Below are 16,906 nucleotides of genomic sequence, written 5' to 3'. Positions count from 1 at the left end.
GCTATACATACGAGTAAAAGTTTTGTTCTCCCCATGTTGGTGGCCATTGCTTTTGTGTGTTTGAGGATTACTTCTTCGTGTGATTTCTTGATTGGTATGAGTGAAGTTGCATGCCATTCAGTTACTGACTGATTGATTATAGGTGTTAATTTTTACCCTACATTTAGCCAGTCATTTTTATCAGCACAACAGGAAAATTTCCGATGTCACCTCTAATTCGTCGGTTTGTGTCCGAGGACTGTGTGTCGTGTTCATAGTGCAATTTCACAGAAGAACTGCAGTACAAGTTGCAACAAATGTGTTAGATTTAATTGCTGATCAAGGGACACAAGATTTGTAAGAGTTCAAACTGTTCTTGTGATTCCACAAAAGACCAAAATCCACCATTATAGCCAATCTCCTTACTAGCTCCCGATAATTAATGCTAGTGTTACTTTACGTTTATTAATGTAGCTTGAATGTCAGACTTTAAACCACGTGTTTTGTGAGGAAAGGGTTCAAGGCAATTTTTTGTTGCCTGGGAGGAGACAGCTCTGGGTTTTCTGAAGATAGATAAGTTCAAATCTTCTCTAAATCTGCTGCTATTGGTTAGGGCCTGACCCGTGTGAAAAAGTCACAAAATAATAATTTATTGACAGTATGCAAGTTGGAGCATTGTTTAATTGCTTTTCTCACGGTCACGATTCTTAAACTGGAAAACTTATAAAACGTTAAAAAATACCAACTTTCTTGAAATTTCAAAGTTATAGACATAGAAGTGCGGCAGAAACCAGTCTATTGAGTGCAGTGTTTGGAAGTACTAAAAGCGGAACAAGAGCAAAACGTACTTTTGAAAGATCACTACTAAATTTTACATACCTGGTCTTACCAATATTAACTTCTCAGCTGTTTCCCACACTAGTTGAAACTCATGGATAACATGGAAAATGAACATAGCTATTACTTTAGTTTTAGAAAATGGTGAACTAGTATAAAGGGTTTCAAAGAAAGCAAATTCAGTAGTCTAGACCTCTAATAGTTTTTTTCATGCCAGAACGACATTGACATGGAAAAATGTACCCAGATTCTTGGGGAAGGATGGCCAAATGAACTAATAGTGCTCTGCCACCTCATTCAGAGATTCCTCCCTCCATCTTCGCAAGTTGTTACCTCCTATGTGGCTCATCAAAGTAGTGGTAATCATGCAAAGTTGTCATCCTTATGAAAGTGGTGGCAATCATGCCACCATGGCTTATCGAAGGGGGAGTAGAATTCGGTGACTCATCAAAGCAGTAGAAAGTACGCAAAGCTATGTGACTTTTCAAAACAGTGGAAATCATGCAAAGCTCTGTCTTACTGAAACAGTGGCCATCATGCAAAGCTATCTGTCTTCAAAGCGGTGGAAATCATGCAAAGTTAATATGACTTATCAAAGTAGTGGAAATCATGCAAAGTTAATATGACTTATCAAGTAGTGGAAATCACGCAAAATTAATATGACTTATCAAGTAGTGGAAATCATGCAAATTTATTTGACTTCTCAAAGCAGTTGAACTTATTCAAAGTTAGGTGACTTCTCAAATCACACAACTTGCACAGTTCAATCGCTGAACTGCTTCTTTATAGTCCTGGCGCGCTCTGTGTCGCCACAGCCGGAAGCTTAGCAGTGGGGTTGTTCGGGCCCTCATTGGACCACAAGAAACCTACAGAGCCTGGTTTTCGATCTTTGTCTCTTCTGATGCTCCACACGCACCTCTGTGCCCTGATCTGCCCCATTGCCCATGGCATGCTGTGAACACACTGAAACAACTGATTTGCTGGATTTTCTCTTCCAAACTGAGACCTGTTTAACGAGGAAAGACAGGAAGAAAGATTACTTGCTTGAAGATCACCCTGCGGAAACGCTGCTATACCGATGTTCACTGTAGTCGCTGTAGGCCTGCACAGTGCTTCAAATGAAGATAAGAAGTGCAGGAACCCCCCGTTTGGAGTACCTGTTTGCTCCTGAGAGGTGCCAGTACTCTCCCATTAAATGTATTGCCGCCGTGGTGAGAAGAGTAGATACTACTCTTCTTTACAAATTGAAGAAGTGCGGGCACTCAGTACCGGACAGTACCTGCCCACTGGTCCTCCATCGTTTTCGCTTTGCATTGTCGTGGCACTGCTTTCTTTGCCGGCAAGGTTCGGATGCACTTTGCGGGAATGCCATGGGTGAAAGTGTATGAGTTGTATGTCATGCGCTGGTGTGTGAGGACCTGAGTGCTGCTATTAAGGCTTTACTTACTGCTCCTACACATGCGATTGGAGCCGGAGGAGTAAAAGGTAGAACACCAAAGAGACACGGCGGGGCCAGACGGTCCTGCTGGCAGTCTTGCAATTTGACAGTCAGACAGGTGGTCGCGCATGCTTACAGCTTAAGGATCACATAGCAATTTAGGAGTATTGACACAGCTCTTTTCATGTATCACAGTGCTTAATTTGTAAATAAAAACAAGCCGGTGCCCAAAGCACTCCCTCGAAACACGCGACTGCTGCAGTTAAATGCGCGAGCACTGAATACGGAGGCAGCAAAATCCTAAAGCCACCTCAGGCCTCTTTAATCCATTTACATCCACTCCCGGCCCCTTAAGATCACCTTTGCAGCTTTCTCCCTTTCTGACACTTTTCCGTCTTTCCTCTTCCTCCGTCTTTCCCATGCGTGTCTTTTGCTCGTAGTAAATGCTTGAGGCAGAAAAATAAGTGCCGGCCCCCAAAAATAAGTGCTGGTGCCCCGCACTGGACACCACACGCTCAAATTAATGATGTATCATATCATATTTAACCGTCGCTGTTTATTGTGTTTTAAAAAAAAAATCTTAACACGGTGCAAGTTGTTGTCCATGGACCCCGCTTATTACCTAAACAATAGTTTCATGTTCCTCGTTCAACCTCGACCCAATTGCGTATTCTACGAATGCAGGCAGCTGTTTTAAAATCTGCATGTCAGTAACGAAAGCACTGCTTTCCATCCGGGCTCTGCGGGCCCGCCTGCACGGTGTCCCTCGGCGCGGAGGAAGCCTTTCCTAAGGGTCATTGACTTGGAGCACTCGCTTCCTCCCGTGCTCCCCCTCCCACCGTCGGTCAATTGGCCGTATCCTCTCTGCGTGTGGGCACGCCGCCGTTGACACGGCCGGCACGTTTTGATGATGTATTGTGCCATTCAGACTGCCCTTTGAACTGGTTCACTTCTGTTTATGCACTTGAACATGAGCTCCCAGCAGTTGTGGCTTCCCATCGCTGACTTCACGCACTGGCGTTTCATTAGCAGAGCTCAGCCCCTCCATTAAACGCGGCTCAGTCCTCCTGTTCTCTTCGAGCCCCGGTGGCCTAAGCACGCAACCTCCTCTTCCCTGCACGAGCCAGTGTTCTTCAACAGTTTGCTTAGCAGTGTCAGACTTAAGGAGGTCTCACCCACCCTCGAAATAGCTGCTGCGGGCTGCTCCTCGAGCATCTTACAATTATTTTCAACAGTCTGTCTTGAGGAGTCGGGGAATTTGTTCTGTTTGTCTTATACCCCATTGACCTCCTATATTGTAGCTGTGGACGTTCAGATTCGACCCAGTTTGAGAGTGTCTGATAAATGCGCACTTGCCCGATCGAGGGGTGGTACAGCTGTAAATTTAGATTCATGACCCCGAAGAATTGTTTAAGGCAGCCATGGAATTGTAAATGTTTTGTTGCAGACCTGACCCCTTGTTGTTCAGTTGACTGACTGGATCTTCCACTTTACAGAGACTTTTCGTAAAATCATTTAATTGATCATAAGGAAGATAAGTCCTAGGTCACATCTAGTTGGAAACTGTTTATCTTATCTCGTTGTCCTAATAAACTATTAATCTGCTAGAGACTTTTAGTTGCAGATTCCTTACCTTAGAATTTCCCCCAGGCGTCAGATTGGATCCTGAGATTTTTCTTCAAGCAATACCCTTGCACGTCGGCAGGTGGCGTTGGTTGACTCTGCGGGTGTCGTCGTCGCCGCGATGACATCAGGAGTAGTATATAGACCCCGCCCTTGCACAGTGACATCAGTTCTTTTCTTTCCGCGCTACGTGCTGATCTGGAGGAGAGCTACACTGGCTATTTTTTGGCCGAATTCAACCGTTTTGATGACTTTTTTCTGTGAAACTTCGGTGCTACGAGGATGTCCCTGAAGACCGGGTTCAGGCCATGCGAGGACTGTCATTGGACGATGTCGGTGACGGATCCTCATTAGGTTAGTCTGTGGTGTCTCGAGCGTGACCACAACCCATAGTCATGCTCCGAGCGCCGGGCCATGCACCCGAAGGCTTTGAGGGAGCGGTCCCTAAAGCTAATGGCGGCCCGGCACTCAACTCCGTGTAGGTCCCGGTCTCGCTCGAGAGGAAGGTCACGGAGTCATCACCACTCGTCTTCTTCTAAATCCTTGGGTCAAGGTAAGAAGAAGAAGTCAAAGAAGTCCCATCGTTCTCCGACTTAGCCCTGTCGCTCGGCCGACGTGACACGGGAAGAGCATCCATGCACAAGGCCTCCGTCCTCGCGCTTCCCCGAGTTTGCCGGAGCGACCCCCTCTCAGCTTAAAGAGTTTTATGAGGCCATGCTCCTCATATTTGGGCGGTCCGACCCTGATATGGTGCCTTTGGGCCCAAAGTGTTTGGCTGAGGGGCCTTCGGGTTCCACGCCGGCAACTTCGGCTCCGGCCACCGAGGTCACCTCTGGATCCATACGCGGATCCGCACCGATCGCACCCTTGAGACCTTCTCCGGCGCCAGGTCAATTATCAACGCTCTTGACATCGGCGGTGCCCACTATAGACGTCGACCCAATTCTTATCCCCGACGACTTTTAGTTGGAGCGGCGTCGGCCAGCGCCGCCTTCGGCTTCGATGGGGCTTATTCGCCCCAGGTTGGATTCGGACCCTTTTTCTTATGGGTACGAATATGGGGAGAAATCGAAGGGGTCACTGGACCCTTATGAATACCAGGATGACCCTGATAAGGAGTGGGCTCAGGAATTGGGAGAAGCCAGTTGTCTGGATACTTTTCCTGACGCTGGCATGCTGTCTCCTCCTACCGTGGCTAAGGCGGAGGGAGCAACTCATGATATGGTGGTTAGTAGGGCAGCCGAGGTCCTTGGTCTCGAGCTTCCCACTGTTGAGGTCAGTTCTATTCTCCTGACGCATGTGCTTCAGCCTGTGCCTTCTACCTCAGAACCTCATTTGCCGTTTAATGAGGCCCTCACTAATGTCCTCTTGGGTACATGGTCCAAACCCAACACAGGGGCTCCTCTTGTGAATAGGACTATCGCACGCCACCATCGGCCCGCTCCAAACGACCCTAAATTCCTGTCCCAACACCCCACGTCTGAGAGTCTTGTTATCAAGGCTTCCTCTTCTTCAGGCGCATTTGCTTCTGCACCCCCGGATAGGGAATCCAAACGGCTGGAACGGTTTGGCAAGGAGTTGTTTTCTTCCTCCAGTCTTGCGCTGCGGTCTGTGAACATCGCAAGCCTTTTGAGCAGCTATACCCACTCTTTGTGGGATACTGTTGTGCCAGTCCTGCCGCAGATACTGGAGGAGGCCCGTGCTATCATCTCCCAAGCTGTGACCGATGAGAGAGATGCAGCAGAGGTCACAATCCGTTGTGAGCTGGACACGACCGACTCTCTGGACAGATCGGTTGCTACAATGGTGGACTAACGACGCCACGCCTGGTTACGCACTTCTGGTTTTCCGGGGGATGTCCAACAGTTACTCACGGACATGCCCTTTGATGGCTCCTGTCTCTTCGGAGACTAAGCGGTCTCGGTCTTTCCTCTGCCCCTCGTCCACCACGGTCTGCTTTTCGCCCCTTTTGTGGCCACGGAAGGGGCTTCCTGTCGCATCCTCTACCCAGTCACCGTGCCTCGTACGCTGTTCAGCCTATGCATAGCTGGGGACGTGGAATCCCACGCGGCCGTGGGACAGGGAACCAGAGGTCTGCCCAGTCCACCCCTGCCCCCGATGCAGCCTCCAAACCCTCCTTGTCCGTCCCCTCACTCCCGTCCAGTTGGTGGCAGGATTCGCCATCACCTGCCCCACTGGGAAAATATCACCATGGACCGGTCGGTTTTGCAGATCGTTCGAAAGAGCTACTCCCTCCCTTTCGAATCTGCTCCACCACCCATGCCACCATCCTTCCATCACCTTCCAGAGGATCATTTGGCGCTTCTCCACCAGGAAGTCGTAGCTCTCTTGGCCAAGGGAGCTATAGGAAAGGTCCCTGTGCTAGAAGTAGGTGGTGGTTGTTATTCCCGCTACTTTCTGATACCAAAAAAGAATAAGGGCTTACATCCTATCCTAGACCTTCGGGACCTAAACTACTTCCTCAAGAAGGAAAAATTCAGAATGCTCACCCTGGCTCAGGTTCTGTCTGCCTTGGACCCAGGAGACTGGATGGTAGCATTGGACTTGCAGGACGCTTATTTCCACATCCCCATCCTGCCTGCCCACAGATGTTCCCAATGATTCGTGGTGGGTCACAAGCACTTTCATTTTACCGTGCTCCCCTTCAGCCTTACCAGCGCCCCTCAGGTGTTAACAAAATTGATGGCGGTGGTTACAGCTCATCTGCACAGGTTAGGGGTCTCAGTCTTCCCCTACCTCGACGACTGGCTGTTGAAGGCGACTTCACCCCTGAAAGTCGTCTCCCACCTTCAGACTTCGTCGAACCTCCTGCACACGCTGGGGTTCACTATAAATGTGCCAAAGTCACACCTGACTCCCTCTCAGTCGCTGACTTTCACCAGAGCGGTTCTGGACACAGTGCAGTTTCGGGCTTATCCTCCCGAAAAACGACTCCAAGACATTCAGGCTATGATTCCGATCTTTCGGCCTCAGTCTTGGGTTTCGGTCAGAGTGACTCTTGAGGCTGTTGGGGCTCATGGCCTCCTGCATCCTGCTAGCGACACATGCCGGATGGCATATGCGGGCTCTTCAGTGGGACCTGAAGTTCCATTGGCGCAGCATCAGGGGAATCTCTCTGACCTGGTCCATATCTTGGAGGGGACTGCGAAAGACCTGCATTGGTCGCTTTCGAATCCGCATTGGGTCCATGGCAGATCCCTCTTCCTTCCCCAACCAGATCAAATGCATCACTTCTAGGTTGGGGCGGCCACATGGGAGAGGTGGAGATCAGAGGACTCTGGTCTCCGGCGTAGACAGGGCTCCATATCAGTCTGCTGGAGCCCTGGGCGATCAGGCTTGTGTTGAAAGCATTCCTTCCCTCTCTCAAAGGGAAAGTATTGCAGGTGTTCATGGACAATACTACCGCAATGCAGTACTCCAAAAAACAGGGCCGAGTAGGGTACTGGACATTTTGTCAGGAGGCACTACGCCTCTGGACTTGGCTGGAACATCAGGGCATTACCCTGATGGTTCAACATCTGGTGGGCTTCCTCAACGCCAGAGTGGACAAACTCAGCCGTTGATGCACAGCCGATCACAAATGACATCTCCATCCGTAGGTGGCCCAAGGTCTCTTTCAGAGGTGGGGAGAGACTTGGTTAGATCTGTTCGCCTCCGCAGAGAACACGCAAGTCAGCTGTTTTTGCGCGTTGGAGTTTCCAAGGCGGCAGTCGCTCGGAGACGCTTTTCGTCTTGAGTGGAACTCCGGCCTCCTGTACGCCTTTCCGCCTATATCTCTTCTGCCCAGAGTTCTCAAGAAAATCAGGAACAACCGGACCCAAGTCATCTTGGCGGCTTCGGACTGGGCACGGAGCGTATGTGTAGCAAGTTGACTCTGTATATAATATCTCAAGGTGAGAGATAGTGTGCACAGAGTCCAAGGGTTCCCTTTAGAGATTGATAGTGGCAAAATTAGATAATTCTAATGCTCTATTTTGTGGTAGTGTGGTCGAGCAGAAGGCTTATCAGAGGGTAGTGTTAAGCATTTGTTGTACACACACAGGCAATAAATGCAGAACACACACTCAACGACTTAACTTCAGGCCAATAGTTTTTATATAGAAAAATATATTTTCTTAATTTATTTTAGAACTACAAGATTCAAGATTTGAAGTAAATACTTAAAATGCAACGCACTCCACTCAGGTAAGTAAAGAACTTTGAATTAAAACAGTAGTACACACAGTATAGGTTAAAATGGCAATAAGCTTTTTTAAAAGTGGACACAGTGCAAAAATCAACAGTTTGGTTAATTTTTGCAGGTAAGTAAAGCACTTACACAGTCATTCTCCAGGGCAAATGCAGGTGGGGGTTCAAGGCAACCCCAAAGTCACCGCACCAGCAACACAGGGCCGGTCAGGTGCAGAGGTCAAAGGAGGGCCCAAAACACATAGATGCCTATGAAGAACAGGGGTGCTCTAGTCTGCTGGCAGGTAAGTACCTGCGTCCTCGGGGAGCAGACTAGGGGAGTTTTGTAGAGCACATTTATCATGCCTCAGTGGGACCTTAATCTTGTACTTACTTACTTGATGTGTAGCCCCTTTGAGCCAGTTCTTAATTGTCCCTTGCGGCTCCTCACCTTCAAAACTGTCTTTCTGGTCGCTATCACCTCTGCTCGCAAGGTGAGTGAGCTTCACGCCCTTCCCTCAAAACCTCCATACTTGTCTGTGCACCCTGACAAAGTTGTGTTGCGCAGTAGGGCTTCCTTCCTTCCTTCCTAAGGTGGTTACACCCTTTCATGAAGGCCAGTCCATCACTCTTCCTACGATGTTCTACCTCAACCATACTAAAGATTTCCAGGTGGATGATCAACTCTTCGTTGGGTTTGTGGGTGCGAAAAAAGGGAAGGCGGTGCAAAAGCATAGCATCTCTCGATGGGTGCTTCTTTGCATCAAAATGTGCTATGCTCTGTCCAAAAAGCATTCTCCTGAAGGCTTGCATGCTCATTCCACCAGAGCAACTGCTGCTTCCACTGCGTTAGCACGTGGAGTTCCTGTCCTGGATATCGGCCAGGCACCTAAGTGGCCGTCCCTGCACACGTTTGCTGAGCACTACTGCCTGGACAGTCAGGTCTGTCGGGACGGCTATTTTGGTTGTTCAGTCCTGCAGGACTTCCTAGTATGATCCTGGTTCGCAGTCCACTACCGAGGATGGCATTGCTTGGGTATCTATTCTAAGGTAAGGAATCTGCAACTAGAAGTCTCTACCAGATGTACAAGTTACTTACCTTCGGTAACGAAATATCTGGTAGAGACATATTCTAGTTGCAGATTCCTTACCACCCACCTATCCTCACAGTTTGCGAACCGATTTCTAGGGACAGGGATTTCCCCTATCAGGTCCTTAGCTCTTGCGCACCAATCTCAGTGTTCTTAGCAGCTCTGCGCTTTGGCGTGGAAAGTCGCTAAAAGAAACTGACGTCACTGTGCGAGGGTTGCATCTATATACTACTCCCAACGTCATCACGGTGACCACGATGCCACCTGCTGACGCGCAAGGGTATTGCTCGAAGAAAAATCTCTTCATCTATTCTGACGCCTAGGGGAAATTCTAAGGTAAGGAATCTGCAACTAGAATATATGTCTCTACCAGATATTTAGTTACTGAAGGTAAGTAACTTGTACGTTCCAATGATCTGTGACCAAAGATAATCAGAGGCACGTCTGATGAATGGACGCCGCTATTAGTATACCAACCGCCACATTGGTTTGCTGTTAACCACAACGCCCTATGTTTATGTAGTCAGACATCTGTATCTTCATGTGAGTGATTGATTACCGCCCAACACCAAACCAGACCCATTCTGTGGGTGTTTGGTATTTAATATGTATTTCAAGCAGTGGCAGCTCCTTGCCAGGGACTCCAGGGTACAAACCCCTGCCTTGTGTTCTGCACTGTGCCGCTGCGAGTCCTGACACTGTGCATCGTTAGATTTAGCAGTGTTTATGAATACATATCATTTTATGCTTAAGAACTCTTTGTTTTTAATAAATACTTATCAATGCAGATATGCAACCTGATGACCTAAGGTGAAAAGCCTGTGAATGTTACACACAGAAACACAACACGGTAACAAAAATAACACATACGTGTACAATTCAAGAAATGTATTTTTCTAGTCTCTCCCTCTTTATGCAAAGTACTAAACAGGCATGCTTACAGGTTCATCATACATGAAGTAACCTATGCACACCGAAGTATAAATATACGGGTAGCCATACTGACAGACCTGTGAAGATCACTTACACACAACCAAGATCAGTCATCCATGCACACACACCACACCAACAGCTGGATATATTACCTATGCCCACAAAGTAACAGAAACATCGTGCACACGCACACAAGATACAGACTTGCATAGAGTTCCACAAAACACACATTTAATGAGACAGAACATATACCGACACACATGGGCTTATTCAGGAGGGTAAATTAGTGGGATGGAAAGGCAAAACAAAGGGACACATGAAATTATGGTGCCCGGTCCGGGGTAGAATAAAGCCCTGTGTGCCTTAATACTTAGCCCCTGTGCAGAGCAAGTCACACTGGGTTGGAGAAAGCAGGGAGTGTTTACACCCTTTAAATGCCTGGCCTTTTCTTGAGCAAATGCTCAACCTCTTTCCCTTCCAGTTGTTGCCTTTTGCTCTTTTTGGGCAGAAGAGTTGTGTGTAAAAGAAGAGTACAATCTGCATGCCAATTTAATTATTGGTTTGTTATTATAACAATACGTGTGTAGCTTTACAATTAATAACCTGCATCTGGCTACTACAGACAGATGTCATATCTGATCACTCTCTGTAAAACGACACCAGGTATCCAGTCCTTCACTTCCTTTTTGTCAATTGGTTTTCATTAGGCTCGTTAGAGCAGCTACGTTCAAATGAGGCTAACAAAGACTACAACTTCCAGAATGCTTTGGATTGTTAAATGAAATACTGGACTAGAAACATGGTCCTTAGTGTTAATTGAAAGATTTGAGAATACTAGGTTCACTCTGCAGTTTGTACGCAGTAGTTGGACCAAGTTCCATTATACTTTTGGCAATTAACGGCATTGACAGCAGTTTAAATTAATTTTGTTAATCTCTAAAAGTGTTTCTCATGGCTTACAATGTTGTAGCAAAATCGATACGCATAAAGTGTGTTATTTTATTTTAGTCGTCTTGCATTTGAGACGCTATTGCTCTGTTTGCACAGGTGGTTTGAAGGTGCCCTATGCAAAAATTATTCTAGTGGGTTGTTAAGAGCAACTGAGTGTTGAAAGGCATGGCTGCTCAATAGAATCAAAGTGTTAATGCTGGAAGTGTTATGCACACAAGCTATTTTACAGCTTTTACTATACATCCTTATCACTGTTAGATGTCTTTCTACCTACAGTGACAACATCAAATGCTATAGGAAGAATATGATGCAGAGGTGACACTTTGTTGTTGAATCATGACATTTGCATGCATTTCCCTTCTTAAGCAAATCTCAAAGCAGGCAGTTTCAAAACCCATATCCTGAGCCCTTATATCCTCTAAATAGGATGTTTTTGTTCTAATAGTCTTGAATGTGTGGCAGCTGAGTTGGGCATCTGTGACTGGTTGCAAAATGTTCAATAGTGTTGGTCACAGAACACCTAATGCCCCTCCACTAGGATTCTTTATTCTGTACCTCCTTGGGCAGATCATGTTCCCTCAGTTGAATCTGAGGTTTCTGGTGGGTATGTACTGTGTGCTTATCTAATGTAGGTTTTCAGAGACTCTCCTTTGCTTTGCTTTGTATGTCATCCAGCACCCCTTTAAAATCATTGTTTCTGCCACTCGCAGCAAAGGGTGATGGGAATCTTCCTTTTCTGATGAATACTTCCATCTGCAGATTCCTCACCTTTTGAAGATCCCCCAAGTGCCCAACTGGATCCAGATCTTTTTTTACAGCATTTCCCCCTGCGCTACAGCACGTGGTGCCATTGGAGTCCAAGGCGACCTCGCTTTTCTTCAGGATGTGATGTCACCGAGTTGCATATAGGCATACCGCTGCTTGATGGCCTCAGTGCCTTCTTTTTCACCACTCTTCAGCAAGAACCTGGAACCTGCGCTCCTGACTGTCTGACGCCATTGGTGTTTTATTAACAAAAAAGAGTGCGCTAGTCAAATGTTCCCTACAAAACTCTCAGTCTTTAAAATGTGCTGCGACTCCCTGCAGCAGATGATGGTCACAGATCCACACCAATGCGTGTGGTGTCTAGGGTCAAGGCATGACTCCGTCATATATCAAATGCTCCCTGATGCACCCGAATGCAATCAGGGAGTGATAGTCAAAGTAGATGTCACTGAATACAAAAATTGAAGCAGGTTTCCCTCAAAACAGTGGGCCCGCTCTTGCTTTGCTGGTCTCTGTCCTGCTACACTTGTCTTAATGATACTGAGGCCTCTAGTTACAGAAGTTCCCTTTGGGGAAAGTTTTGAAGTTTTTTCTCCCACACAGTCTTTCTTCTAGTGTCCTCTTCTCAGAGACTCCTGCTGTCCAGTCCTGCCAAGCACTTGCATACCTTCTTGCTAAGCATTACATAATTTTTTTTAATGTTATTTGCTTTATTTTATAGCCAACGTGCATCAACCCTGTCCTCACTAGTACCTTCTTTTTCTCATAGCCCAAAGAGCCGTCTGATGCAGTTAAAAAAGGAGAAGCTGGAGTACACTCCCGGAGAGCACGAGTATGGCTTGTTTCCCGCCCCTATTCATGTTGGTGAGTGCAAGGGTCTTCTGTTACAAGTACTTTTTGGGTACAGTTGGGATCTCATGGAGCGCCTGTTTATTTCATTTTTCGCTAATGTATTTTGGAAATGGTTTCAAATGCTTCACAATGCCAGAAAATCCTGCGAGAAGCAACATTCACACCCACTGAACATTCACCATCTGCTGTGTGCGCCAACATTGCCACTTAGCATATTTTACCTCTTAATTATCATTTTTTTAAATTATGATTCCAAACATTAGTCCTGAAGTTCTTCTCCCTAACCAGAGCTGTTTTATTATGAGACACACAGCTCCTTACATTGGTGAGCAGAATTCCTGTAAGAGAGATTTTCCAAATGATCACTTTATAAACCACCTAAAACAAAGGACAAAGCAAATATTTTATCGTTGTCCAGTGATGTAAGACAAAGTAAAAAAACAAATTGTTATAAGACAAAATAAAAACGATTATATTTTTAAAAAGTCGAAGTAAATAACTTTCTGATGGATACAACTACCTGTGGATTCCTCACTCATTGAATTTTCCCCCTGCGCCAGCTTCCGACGAAATTTTCTTCCTAGCTTCTGCACGTCCACGAGGACGTCACAATTGCCCACGCGACGCCATCTGACGTCATACAGGCAATAAGAGGTCCTCGCCGACGTCAGTTCCCTTTTTTCCGTGCCTTCAAACAACGGTTATTCTTCGAGGGAGCTACTGTTTCTACTCTGCGTAGTTACAGTTACTGTTTCTTTCTTCGAGATGTCTCAACGAAAGTCAGGATTTAAGCCCTGCAGGGAGTGCGGAGGCAAGATGTCGGTGACAGACCCACATGTAGACTGCTTGTGGTGTCTCAGCTCCGACCACGACGTGGAGAAATGTGACTCCTGTCAACGTATGAACCCAAAAGCGTTGAAGGAGCGTGAGGCGAAGCTCCTTTTGGCAAAATCCAAAAAGAAGGAGAAGCGGCATCGGCGCAGATCATCATCGCCTAAGTCCCACCGGCGTCACCGTGACTCCCGGCGCCGTCGTGAATCTCGCGCCGGTCGAGTAAGGAGCGGTTACGAAAGACATGAGAGGTTAGTCCCACCATCACTCATCAGCCGGAGACGCCTCCCGCATCACCAACTTCACCGACTTCGCCTACAACTCCACCATCTGTTTTCGAAGTTCCTCAACATCAGGAGTTCTCACCTGCTTCTCAGACGCCGGGACCGGCGCTGTTGTCACCTCGAGCTCAGGCTCCGCAGCATCCGGCTTTCCCGGCTCCAGGTGCTGACAGTTCCGCATTTCTAAATGCGATGTTTGCCATTTTCCAACACATGGCTCCAGGTGGTGGACCGGCTGGTCCTTCGGGGCCGTTGGCCTTTAATATGGGTGCTCCGGCTCCTTTACGTCCAGCACCTTTCATTCCCTTCCTTCCTTTGGGAGGTGCTGGTTCGGCGTCGACTTCACAGCCTGCGACGCCGAGTAGATCCGCTGTTCCGGCGCCGGAGAGTTCTTCTTCTGTTCATCCTTTGCCTCGGTCGGCGCCGAAGAAGACCACGGCGCTGATAGATCCGGCGTCAGATGGATCGGAGGATCGGCGTCAGGCATCGACGTCGGCTGACGCCCTGTCGACGCCGAGGATTGAAGCCAGACTTCATTCAAGTAGGCTAGCTCTTCGCCTCCTTGAGGAGCAAGAGTATCGGAAGCAGGCCCTGGAGGAGGGGGAGATTGAAGAACCTCTGGGAGATCTCCAGGGTTTGGATACGGCAAGTAGTTTAGACACCTCTCCAGAGTGGGACTTAACATCTCCTGGAGAATATACAGAGGAGGCTACTTCTTTCCACTCTGTTATACGAAAAGCAGCTGACTTTTTGGACCTTCCTTTGTCAGTGTCTGAATCAAAACCCAATATATTGACGGAGGTGTTACATCCTGCTTCAACAGTTGCAGAGCCGCTTCTGCATTTAATGAGGCTCTTCTGGACCCAATTTTAGAGATCTGGAAAAAGCCGGTGTCATCTTCGGCTGTTAATAGAACAGTGGCACGCAGGTATCGTGTGGCTCCTGCGGATCCAGGCTTTTTGTCGAGGCACCCGACTCCAGAGAGCCTGGTTGTACAGGCTTCATGTTCATCTCGCACTGTCCCAGGCTCTTTTCGGGGTGTGCCTTCGGACAGGGACTCTAAAAAGATGGACCAGTCTTCCAAGAAAGCGTTTTCACCTTGCAGTATGGCTCTCAAGTCTACCAATGCCACATGCATTTTGGGTAGGTACATCTTACACCCTTATGGAAGAGATAAAGTCGTCCCATTCGGAGGTGTCTCAGGAGGTGTTGAGCCTTGTTTCTGATGCTCAGGCTGCAGCGACCCAAGTAATCCAGTCAGTGCTGGACACAACTGATTCTGTGGCCAGAGCTATGGACACTGCTGTTGCTACAAGGAGACAGGCCTGGCTTCGTTCTTCTGGATTTTCATCCGATGTTCAGTCAGCCCTGCTGGATCTTCCCTTGGATGGGGATAAACTTTTTGGATCCAAGGCGGACTCAGCCCTTGAAAGATTTAAGGAGAGTAGAGCCACAGCGAAATCGTTAGGCTTGCAAGCCTCCTCTTCTGCTTCTTCTAGGCTGTTCAGAAGATTTAGGGGGTTTGGTCGTGGCTCCTCCTCCTCCTTTCGGGGCAGATTTCAGCAGCAGGCCGCCACTGCCTTCCTCTATAAGTCATACAGGGGGAGGGGGAGGGGTAGGGTCCGAACCAGAGGAGCTGCCCAGCAGCACTCTGCCTCTTCCTCTGGAGGGGTGCAGCATGGGAAGCAGCCTTAGTCATCCACCAATTCCTTTAAATACCACTCCTGTAGGGGGGAGGTTAATGAACTTTCTCCACAAGTGGGATGCAATAACATCTGACTCCTGGGTCACCAGTATTCTGGGGAAAGGCTATGCCCTTCCCTTTTGGGAGTTTCCACCCCCCATCCCGCCCCGCCCATCCTACTGTTCAGAAGAGCATCTCCTATTACTAGAACAGGAGGTTCTAGTCCTCCTTTCAAAGGGTGCAATGGAGTTGGTTCCAGAGCAGGAGAGGGGTCAGGGTTGTTATTCAAGATACTTCCTGATCCCCAAGAAGGATGGTCGGTTGAGGCCAATCCTGGACCTGAGGATTTTGAATTGGTTCCTCAAACAGGAAAAGTTCAAGATGCTGACCCTAGCTCAGGTGCTTTTGGCGCTGAACAAAGGAGATTGGATGGTGTCTGTCGACTTGCAGGATGCTTACTTTCATATCCCGATACTCAAGTCACACAGGAAGTATCTCTGGTTTGTGGTGGGATCGCAGCACTATCAGTTTGCAGTCCTTCCGTTTGGTCTTACTTCAGCACCTCAAGTCTTCACAAAGGTGATGGTGGTGGTTGCAGCAGAGCTCAGAAAGAAGGGGGTAGCTGTATTTCCTTACCTAGACGATTGGTTGATCAAAGCCAAGTCTCCGGAGCTCGTGCTGCGTCACCTGCAGTCGACAACACAGTTGTTCGATCTGGGCTTTTCGGTGAACGTGCCCAAATCTCACCTGGAGCCCTCTCAGCGCCTCCTGTTCATAGGGGCAGTACTGGACACAACATTGAATCGTGCCTTTCCTCCGCCTCAGTGGATTCAGGACATTCAGGCGTTGGTTCCAATGTTTCAAAGTGGAGCGGTCATTCCAGTCCTCAAGGTCCTTCGTCTGCTCGGTCTGTTCGCTTCTTGCATTCTGTTGGTCACTCATGCTCGCTGGCACATGAGGGCTCTTCAGTGGTGCCTCCGGAAGCAGTGGTCTCAGCACAAAGGAGATCTCGAGGGATCGGTAAAGATCTCCAGAGACGCTGCAGTGGATCTAAGATGGTGGGTTGCGGATGGCAATCTTTACCAAGGAAGGCCGTTCTCGCTGCCTCCCCCAGTGACCACAGTGATAACTGATGCTTCCATTCTAGGGTGGGGGAGCTCATCTGGAGGACCTGGAGGTCAAAGGTCATTGGTCATTGGTCTACAGTGGAACAGATGTTTCACATAAATCTGTTGGAATTGCGGGCGATACGTCTGGCTCTCAAGGCCTTCCTCCCTTCCCTTCGCGGTCAGCCGTTTCAGGTCCTGACGGACAACACTACCACGATGTGGTATATAAACAAGCAGGGAGGAGTAGGGTCGTACCTTCTCTGCAGAGAAGCTCTGCGGCTATGGTCCAAGGGACCATCGGGTTTCTTGGTAGCGAACCATCTGGCCGGAGTCTTGAACGTGCG

The 16,906-nt window shown here is 48.0% G+C and overlaps 1 protein-coding gene across 2 annotated transcripts in view; it reads left to right on the top strand.

Annotated features, from left to right (window-relative positions):
• ASH1L (ASH1 like histone lysine methyltransferase) overlaps positions 1 to 16,906 on the top strand; it is a 719,892-nt gene that overhangs the window by 353,418 nt on the left and 349,568 nt on the right. For both annotated transcript variants that reach the window (XM_069218459.1, XM_069218458.1), the window contains exon 7: positions 12,575 to 12,669. In XM_069218459.1, the coding sequence (XP_069074560.1) occupies positions 12,575 to 12,669 (95 nt within the window). The remainder of the gene's footprint in view (positions 1 to 12,574; positions 12,670 to 16,906) is intronic.

The sequence above is a fragment of the Pleurodeles waltl genome, chromosome 12, assembly GCF_031143425.1.
Source record: "Pleurodeles waltl isolate 20211129_DDA chromosome 12, aPleWal1.hap1.20221129, whole genome shotgun sequence".
Taxonomy (NCBI): Eukaryota; Metazoa; Chordata; class Amphibia; order Caudata; family Salamandridae; genus Pleurodeles; species Pleurodeles waltl.
The sequence above is the reverse complement of the archived record's forward strand: the minus strand, read 5'-3'. Positions and strand labels throughout refer to the sequence as shown.